This window comes from Diabrotica undecimpunctata, chromosome 4 (genome assembly GCF_040954645.1).
Source record: "Diabrotica undecimpunctata isolate CICGRU chromosome 4, icDiaUnde3, whole genome shotgun sequence".
NCBI lineage: Eukaryota > Metazoa > Arthropoda > Insecta > Coleoptera > Chrysomelidae > Diabrotica > Diabrotica undecimpunctata.
In genome coordinates, this window is record NC_092806.1 from 91,499,726 (window position 1) to 91,509,465 (window position 9,740).

Here is a 9,740-nt window from a genome sequence, read left to right on the forward strand (position 1 = left end):
TGAATATCTCGTGTGCTCTCTCGTCCATTGTTTTCAGGATTCTCTTTTGTTGTGAATCCCTAAATACGTACTTTAATAGGACATATTTAAGAATATTCAGAGCCTCTCTGATAATAAAATTCTGGACATTCGGTATCCTTTTTCTGTTGGTTTTACATGTATGTCCCCATGCTGTTGAGGCATATGTACAATTTGACAGATATAGCTGCAATGCTCAAGGTCACTTCATCGAGAAACGGAGGAGCCGATAGTCAGTTGTATGCAATTTTTCGAAGCGTAAACATCCATATAAAACCATTGAACATAAATTTTATTGCGTTTGCTACGTTGTCAGATAACCTTGTAATTCGTGAAATAGTGATTGTTTGTTGAATTTTCATAATATTCTAGTACGCAAGAGGTGAAATTTCTTATTATTTTATTTCTTATTTTTAAAATGAATCACGTAAGTGCCGTAAAAAATCGGGTTCTGAGTGCACAAGCTCGTGAAATTATATACTCGGTTTTAAAATTTACGCAACAGGAAGCAGAAGGAAATGTTCTTCTTATTGAGTTATCGAAAGTGCAAGAACGAGTAGCTGCTTTGACAGGTAAATCGATTGTATAATTATACTAAAATGTATATAATATATTATAAATGTTTTGCATACTTAGATTACCATTTTTTGTTATAAATCAATTAAAAAAAGAGATGGTGTTATAGAGATATAGAAAATAATCGAATAAGAGGAAAAAGTTAATATAATATTCAATTGTTATAGGTCTCAGTTTATCCAGCGTCAGAAAAATAGCTAAAGAGGGTCATGAGGTTGAAAATGGAGAAACCCCCGGATTCTCCACACCTAATAAACGACAAAAAAAGTCCTCAAAAATACAGCTAGATCCATGTGATCAAAGTATATTACGGAGACAAATATATGATTTTCATCTTCGCCATAAACAAGTTCCCACAATTAAAAAAATTCACCAAAAATTTGTAAATGAATTGAATTATGCAGGTAGTAGAGAAAGTATGAGGATGGAATTCCACAAACTTGGGTTTCGCTGGAAAAAAACAGTCGACAACAGAAAAATGTTGATAGAGAAACACGAAATTAGACATTTAAGGCTGCAATATCTGAGGAATATCAAGGAAGCAAGAAATGCAAATAAATTTATAGTGTTTACTGACAAAACTTATTTACTTACGAGCCATATTGCAAAAAACAATTTGTGTGATACTAGTAATAATGGACTTAAAAAACCAGTGTCAAAAGGGCAACGTTTAATTATTGTTGGGGCAGGAAATGAACAAGGTTTTGTTCCTGGTTCTTATGTGAGGTGGAAGTCGACGTCAAAATCTGGAGACTATTATGATGACATGAACTATGCAAATTTTAAAAAATGGTTGGAAGAAAATCTTTTGTGTAACTTGCCTCCGAATAGTGTTATAGTGTTAGATAATGCGCCATACCATAATACACAGGAAGATAAATGTCCCACATCTGCATCGAAAAAGTGTGTTATGCAGGAATGGCTTCGGGAAAGAAATATTGCATATACTGCCTCTATGTTGAAGCCTGATCTCTATAACATAATAGAATTGCATAAACCTCGTTATGTAAAATATGCAATCGATAGAATTATACGAGCACAAGGACATGATGTATTTAGACTCTCACCATACCATCCAGATTTGAATCCCATTGAAATGGTTTGGGCAGCTTTGAAATCATATGTAGGAGCCAGAAATGTAGACTTTACATTTACATCAATCCAGCAGCTGTCGGACGAATTTTTTGAAACCTTTCCTGTGGAGGAGTGGAAAAAAATAACAGACAAAGTCATCGCAACTGAACGTGAATTGATGTCAAAAGAGCCACTAATTGATGTAGTCGTAGATCGTATTGTTATTAATCCAGATGAAGATTCAGATAGCGACGATTTACAATTAAATTCCGACAGCGAAAATAGCGAACTTGATATTTGAAAATAAAAACAGGTAAATTTATTTTTATAAGCTTATTTCCACAACCGTCGGAAACAATTTATTTTAACTAAATATCGCAATTCTCAGTATGAAACAAATTTAGCTTTCTAATTTAATAGATTTCCATTCATTCAGTTCATTTTAATGATTATGACTAATAACTTCAGCAAATAACATATTTTATCAATTACCTCAAACATTTTAACTTTGATATTAGGGCTCTGATAATAAATATAATTATAAACTCATTACAGTAATTATGGAGTATTAATATTACAGTTCAATGGACAACCTCTAAAATAATATTCGATTAGGCAACACCGCATCAATCAATGTCTGGTCGAGTCAAATCGTCACCATCGCAGTTATTTCTGTTTACTTGTAAGTGTTAGCAAAATTATGCAGTTTGTCATCCTAATCTTTGTTTTAAATCTCAATTTACTCTTTTGACCTAATAGTGATGAGAGTTGACTCCTGAGTGCTTTAGCTTTGTTGGCCGTTTGTTTTACGAGCTCTGTGAAGGTTAGCTTTATATCCAATGTTATGCCCAGATATTTGGCTTTGACAATTTGGTCTGTCTTTTGTTTTTTGGTACATGACGGCCTGTGTTTTGTCAGGGTTGGCGGCTCTTTTCACTGCACACACTATGCCAAAAAATTCGTTGAGTGCTCTTTGTTGGTAGCTAGGTCTCGGTTAATACTGCCAGCAGAGACCGCTGTATCGTCTGCGTACAGGCTAACCATCGAACTGGGTTCAGATGGTGTATCTACCATATATGTGGTGTATAGGTATGGCGACAGCACCGTCTCCTGTAGCACACCAATTTCTATAGTCCCGACTTTGAACAGGGTTGGCGCTATCCGAACTCTAAATCTTTGGTTCCATACTCTATCGAAAGCTTTACTGACGTCTAGAAAGGCTGCTGCTGTATATTTCTTTTCATGAAAACCCTTTCGTGACATATTATGTTAGTCTCAGAACCTGAAGTTCACATGCGTGTTTGGATCTAAATCCAAACTGTGCTTCAGGTATTGTTACGATTGATTCTGATTCTTTTGTCAGTCTAGTTAGTATGACCCGCTCTACGATTTTCCTTATAGCTGGTAATAAGCTTATTGGTCGATAGTTTTGTGAAAATATGCCAGTGTTGACTGGTTTTTCGATCAATATTACGAGAGTTCTCTTCTATGTGTCAGGAAAGTATCTTAGGTTTAGGATGTTGATTATATTTACTACATATACTATTGCCTTTGCTGGCAGATTTTTGAGAGCTCTATTCGTAATGTTGTCCGATCCTGGAGCTTTCTTGACGTTGGTACACTTGATCAGTTATCTGACTTCTTCAGGGGAAGTGTGAGTAATGTCTATGTTACCTTTCCTTCTTTTTAGATTACTATATCTTTTTTCTACCTCTTCTGTGATGTCTAACAAATCTTCATCAGGATAATAGTTCTTCAAAAATCCTCTTTCTAGCGTGTTTTTCATTACTTCCGCTTTGTCTGTTTCTATGTACACTATTCCATTTTTTCGTTGTAGGGGTGGAACAGGTTTCTTGTTTTGTAGAAACAAGGTTTCACGTTTTGTAGTATTGCTATGTTCCAATGTGGGCAGTCTGTCTCATCCGTGAAAGAATGTAGGTTCTGTGGGCCCTACTGCTATGGTTTTAGATCTTTCTTCATGATAACCACACAATAGACTCCCTTTACGGTTTGTGGATCTGTCCAACCAGTTGGACAATCTCGAGTTCAGGTCTCCAATATTGATGGTGCGCTTCTCCGTGTCCAAAATGATTGTCGTTTCCCTTTTTGATCCTTACTATGGTAGCTTAGTGACCAAACTGTCTGGTGTAGGAATTGCTTGATGTTCGTTTTCTTTTTTCACCAGTATAGTTGTGGCCTCTTGAATTAGCACTGTAGTCATTTCTGTAGACATCATAGATCGGAAATTTTGTTTTTAGTTTTTCCGTTACCTTAGTTTCTTATAAAACTATGATGTCTAGTTTCAGTCTGTTTTAAAACTCGTCCAGAGTGTTAATTTTCTGTCTTTCCATGACCCTATTTTTAGATCGTCCAACCGGTTAGAGAGTTCCGTTTACACCGATACTGCCCATTGCGCTCAGTAATACACCGGTATTTTCTCGAACATAAACGTGAAGTTCTTAAATTGTTTGTGCAGGATTAGGATCAAGGTAATGGAGAATGATCTCATTTAAAAATAAGCAAAGAGATTGTAAGGATAACAATAAAAGAATATTTAAAATTTATATATGCCAAACGATCCCGCAAATCTGTCATAACAGAAAGAGAAGATTTAGTCTCATGGCCACAAAGATATCTTCACTTTATTAGAGAGGGTCGTTCTACCCACAAAAAGATTTATTGTCTGGACAAAACGTGGGTAAATGCTGGTCACACAATATCTAAGATCTGGCAAGATACTATTGTAACAAGTTATCATCAACCATCTATGGACGGTTTATCAACAGGGTTATGAGACCAACGGGTAAAGGGCAATGACTGATTTTTGACCATATAAGTAGTGAGAGTGGCTTTTTAGATGACAGTGCACTCATTTTTTATCATTATTAAGATATAATTAATATGGGCTCAAGTAAATGGTAGCCCGTGAAAATGTGACATATAAATTTTCTGATGTCCAATGTTCGTTAGAAATCACAATGGAACGGATACGGAAAGAAGATTGGGCTAATTCCGTAGCCCATGTGATCAAGTAAGAAGAGAAAATGTGGAGATTGGACGGGATGGTAGACACTATTTTTAATAAAATAATAATAGACTTAAGTGTGACTAGGAATTCCTCTTCGGATGAGTCGCTGGATTCCGAAACTTCATGAACATAAAATAGGTAATTATTTATTTGCTTTATAGTTCTCCTATATAAATGGAATATAATAATTATTTGCCTAGTTTTCTGTTTTTTAAAGTAGAGCCCTCTATAATAACAACAAAATTTTACTTTATTTTGTTGAACAACTATAAGATACCTGTCAAAAAACACGTGATCATTTAATAATTATATCGGTCTTGATTTAATTTTTACGTAATTATTTATGTATTTAAATAAATAATAATTAATTAAAATATTATTTTGGTATGCCTTTGCAAATTTGATAAGCGGAATATCGGTTGGTTGCTTTAAGTGTGATGTTGCCAATAAGTCACTCGCTTTAAGTGCGATGTTGCCAATAGGTTATACCTCTGTAGTTGTCACACTTAAGCTGATCGCCTTTTTTATGTAACGGGCCCATCACGCCTCACATCATGCCCTGTGAATGGTCTCATTTTGCCAGACAAGAAGTAAAAGTATATGCAGTGTCTGTAGTAGGGCGTCGCCGCTATTCTTGTAGAGCTTATTGCAAATTTGACCAGTTCCTGGTGATTTATTGTTTTAAGCCTTTTAATGGGAAAACTGTTTAATGGTAGATGGTCTTTCGATTGGGTTGAATATATTCCAATCATTTCGATCTGCTACGGTATCTGTTTCTTTCATATAATGACCAATAAATTTTGCGTCAAAAAATTGAACCAATCTCTTCAAGATTAAGGCTGTATCTCTTAGGATATTTCTTTCTCCATACTTAGAGCTCCCTATTATTCCCTTAAACTCTTTGCTAATTTTGTTTAGAATTCTTTGAAACTTTCGAGTTTCTAGTAACTATGCTTTCTAACTGCTTTTCCTCAAATTTCCTTTTTTGGATAATCTTTTTTCTTCCCTTGTTATGGAAATTCCCAGAATTCCTCCTTTGTTCTTGTGTATTCAGCTTGATTTGTTTTTAGGTATGCTGTATTTTGGTTATCTGTTGCTTCTCGTCACTTCTTGTCTAACCATTCGTTTTGTTTAACTGGCTTGGTTTTTCCTAATATTTCCGTTGTCTTCTCAGTTATTATATTTCTATATTTGTACACAATTCCTCCACATTTCCCCTTGCCGTCAGGCTCTTCATTTCCTCATCCATTTGCCTTCTATAGTTCTATACTCTCTCGCAACGGTTTCAATGCACAGATTATCAACATTAATTCAGTCTTGTTTCATATATTTACCCTTCTTTATCTATGTTTGGGTCTCAGTAGTTTCTGACGTCTGTAACGAGTCCGTTACTTAAAGAACCATTTACCTTTTTGTCACTGGAATCCTTTAATTTAATTATAAATTAAATTCATTTTTGAAATATTCTTAAACCAAATATTTAAAACTCCAGTAAAATTTTATTTTCGAAAGTTGGCATTAAATCCCGCCCTCTGTCTAAGACTCTGAAAGTACATCGTTTGTGACAGCCGTAGCACCAGATCGCCACTTGTTGCTGGAATCTCGTCGAGTGAACATCGTTTGTTCAAGGCGGCTGTAGGTGCCATTTTCATGAATTGGGTTTAAGTTTATTTTTTATTTTTTTTGTGGAAAAGCTGTTGTGTTGGAAGAAGCCATTTGTTATTTAGTTTTTTTGTGAAAGTACTTTAATTTTGGACCACCTCAGCCGGTAAGTTTAAAGTTATAAATAAATTATGTGTAAAAACATGTCATATCATCCGCCATTGTTAGTGAAGTTCAAATCTATTTTAATCCGCTCTCGATATATATTCTTATCTATCTATCTATCTATTCTATCTGATATATGTCCTATTTCACTTATTTCATTAATACCTAAACATATTACAAGATTAGATTTTATCATTATCTCAAACTTTATTTCTTTCTAAAGATGAAAACCAACAATTATCTATTTCAATTCCATACCGTTTAAACCGGCTAATATTTCTTTTTTTTTTCTATTCTATAATATATATAGACCATGCTTTCTGAAAACCTATCTATTTAATATATCCTATAAAACATTGTCATACCATCCCAAGGTTATTTTTTACAGAAAAACAATATAGTTTTTATTTCAATTTAAAGCAACCTGTTGACCTTTCTTGGTTTTTCTTTACTTTCTTGTATGAACAAAGGACTTGGAGTAACACAACTGTTTTTTTAGCCTACTTACGGATTCCAGTGCAAGTCAGGGAAGAATACTTATTTTTTTTTGTATGGAGAATTTATTAAGACAAGGGGAAGAGGAATTTTAAGTTTATGGGTTTTATTAAGAAGAATTTGATGGACTTGGTTTAAAGTACCTTTTTTATATGGAATCCAGGTTTGGAGTAAATTTACCCACCTGCAACTAGTTCTTCACCAGAGGACCTTCCAGGGAAACCTACGGAAACTGGCAGGAAGAACTTAGTTTTATCTTTTTGTTTCTTGTTTAAATATCTTTAATAACATTACATCCTCTTCAAGGTTTTAACTTTTATATCATTAATAATAATTACATTCACTTTTCCTAAAACAATAGTCAGTACAAGTTAATTAAATTATTTATTGTCTCCCAAGGGGTGAGATTTTGACTCTCCCTTGAATCTCTGTTCATCAGGTTATCGTGTGCACACCTATCCGGAGAGTTTCATTTCATTTCATTACAAACTTAAACATTTATTAAACGAAAACTAAACTATTATATTAGTGAGTAGTATTTTATATTTATATTATCTTATATTTTTATCTTATATTTTTATTTTATATTATTTATACATAATTATTGAGTATAACCTCTGTCAAAATTTAACATTAATAGGTACATTAGGGGGGGGGGGGAAATTGTTTATCATTATATTCTGGGATTTTACTGTAAATATAGATAAGTTAATTGTATATAAGAGGTGATGGGTCATATATAAGTGTTTAAAATAGTCTGTACATAAAATTGGTATTTATTAAAGTTGGGTTAAAACAATTCAATATTTCAATCAGTACCTATCTTTCATATTTCAGCAATACAAGATATCTCGGAAGAAAACATCTAACTTCCTGGCGCCCAAGCATTCACTAGAGCAGCTTTTATTTTTCATCTGTTTATTTCTTGGTGGTTTTCTTGTCATTAATTCTTATATCTTACGGTCTCTGTAGGGCATGCAAATTGGCCAAATCCCTCTTTGAGTGTCGAGTGGTCATTCTCCTGCATAGTCGCTAGCCAGCATTAATTTTATTATATTTTAAAATTAATATATACCCTTCATTTATTTCCTTTACATAATTTATTTCTATCTAATCTCTTCCATCTTCTGTTATTCCACATATTAGTTCGTTGGTGTATAAAGGTACATTTTAGAGTTTACCCTATTTCTACACTGCACATTTTTGCCCCACATTCCTCATTTTTGTTACATTTTACTCTTTCATCAATATTTGTTACAGTCAAATTTCTTGTTACATTACACACTTTTGTTACACGTCCATGAAGTCGGAAGAATATTTTGCATTTATCGGGATGTGATCTATCTGGTTAACGATTTTATGGTCAGGAGATTCCCATGTTCCTTAGTGTATCATTTTATGGGGAAATCTTGTTCCTCCTACTATGATGTTTTTGGTGCTTGCAAAGTTTATTAGTCTCAACCCGTTATCCTTTGAGTCTTCATAATATAAGCTCTTAGATCCTATAGTTGGCTGAAAAAATGCTCTTTGTCAATTTTTGCATAAAGGTCCCAGCATTTATTTTTTCGTCATGACGTGGACATCGATCATATTTGTTGTCTAAGTTTTCGTAGAATTCATATTTTTCGTCATCTTTCGTTTTTTCCGCCGGTACCTGTACACTAAGTAAGCTATAGTTAAAAAATTGTCCTTTAAGACATAAACAACATATTCTGTTGTTTATAGGCTTAAAGTTAAAGACTAATTACTTTGCTTTTTTACTGACTAGAAAACTACTGCCAAACTCGTGCCGGTTGCTATGTCTGCTATAATATATATTGTAGTCTTTTCTCTCGATAAGTGCCGAACCAGTTCATCTAATCTCTTGAATAGCTATTACATCGGCTTTCATTTTATCCAGTGCTTGTGCTAGCAATTTAAGAGCGCCTGGGGCATAACGAGTTTGTACGTTCCATGTGCAGATTTGTAAATCGTTATTCCTAAACAGTCCGGCTTTTCTTCTTCGTCCTTTCCTATCAATAAGTTTTTTTAGGGGAAGAGGTCGTTAACCTTTTGCCCAACCCCCTAATCTTCGAAGGACCATTTCTTCCGCTCTCGTTTGCCCTAACTATGCTTCCCACTGAGGTTACTACAATCTTCCACAGATTTACTGTAGGAAGTAGGAGTAGGACAGGCTAGTAACGCTAACACAATACAGCGTCATATTTTGCGCGACACTACCCCATTCGAACTCCAACGAACGAAAACCTTAAAAATAATTTTTTTTAAACAGTTTTTCAGTAGCTATTTTGGTGCATCGTTGCAGTTTACATATCTGGCAAATATAAGTTTATAACACATCTTGCAAATATGTCTCGGCGTAAAAATGAGTCCTTGTTCATATAGAGACCTGAAATATGTGTCTAAAAAACTCATTTTTTGGAAATTTTACGTTTTAGTCAATGTTTAAACAATGACCTTATAAAATTAAACCGATACTATCATGAAAACAACACCTTCTTTTTACCTAATCGTCAGGAAGAAATAATTTCGGTACACAGCATATAAATCCCGATAACAATCTATGTTTAGTTAACAATGCTTAATCAAAACACCTTTCGCTAAAGCCTATTATACTTTACGCCTATATGTTAACCTAATACATAGATATATAGTAGAGTTTAAGTTTATTTCTTTAAATTTAACCTTCATAAAAATATATCTTGGCCGCTATACTGTATTTTGTCTAGAAATATACTGTAGAACGTGATAGCGGTTATCTTTAATTATTATAAATAAATAG

At 33.9% G+C, this 9,740-nt stretch overlaps 1 protein-coding gene across 1 annotated transcript; it reads left to right on the plus strand.

Moving 5' to 3' along the window:
* The first annotated feature begins 436 nt into the window (after positions 1-436).
* LOC140438804 (uncharacterized) lies at positions 437-1,969 on the plus strand. The gene is made up of 2 exons (XM_072528452.1): positions 437-590; positions 762-1,969. Exons 1-2 carry the CDS (start codon positions 437-439, stop codon positions 1,967-1,969), a joined length of 1,362 nt encoding a protein of 453 aa, XP_072384553.1.
* Positions 1,970-9,740: the final 7,771 nt, after the last annotated feature.

What these genes read in the sequence shown, in the direction of transcription:
- LOC140438804 (XM_072528452.1), top strand. Translation starts at nt 437, where the DNA reads ATGAATCACGTAAGTGCCGTAAAAAATCGGGTTCTGAGTGCACAAGCT. An exon ending in ACGAGTAGCTGCTTTGACAG is followed by an intron (nt 591 to 761) that starts GTAAATCGATTG and finishes CAATTGTTATAG; the next exon opens with GTCTCAGTTTATCCAGCGTC.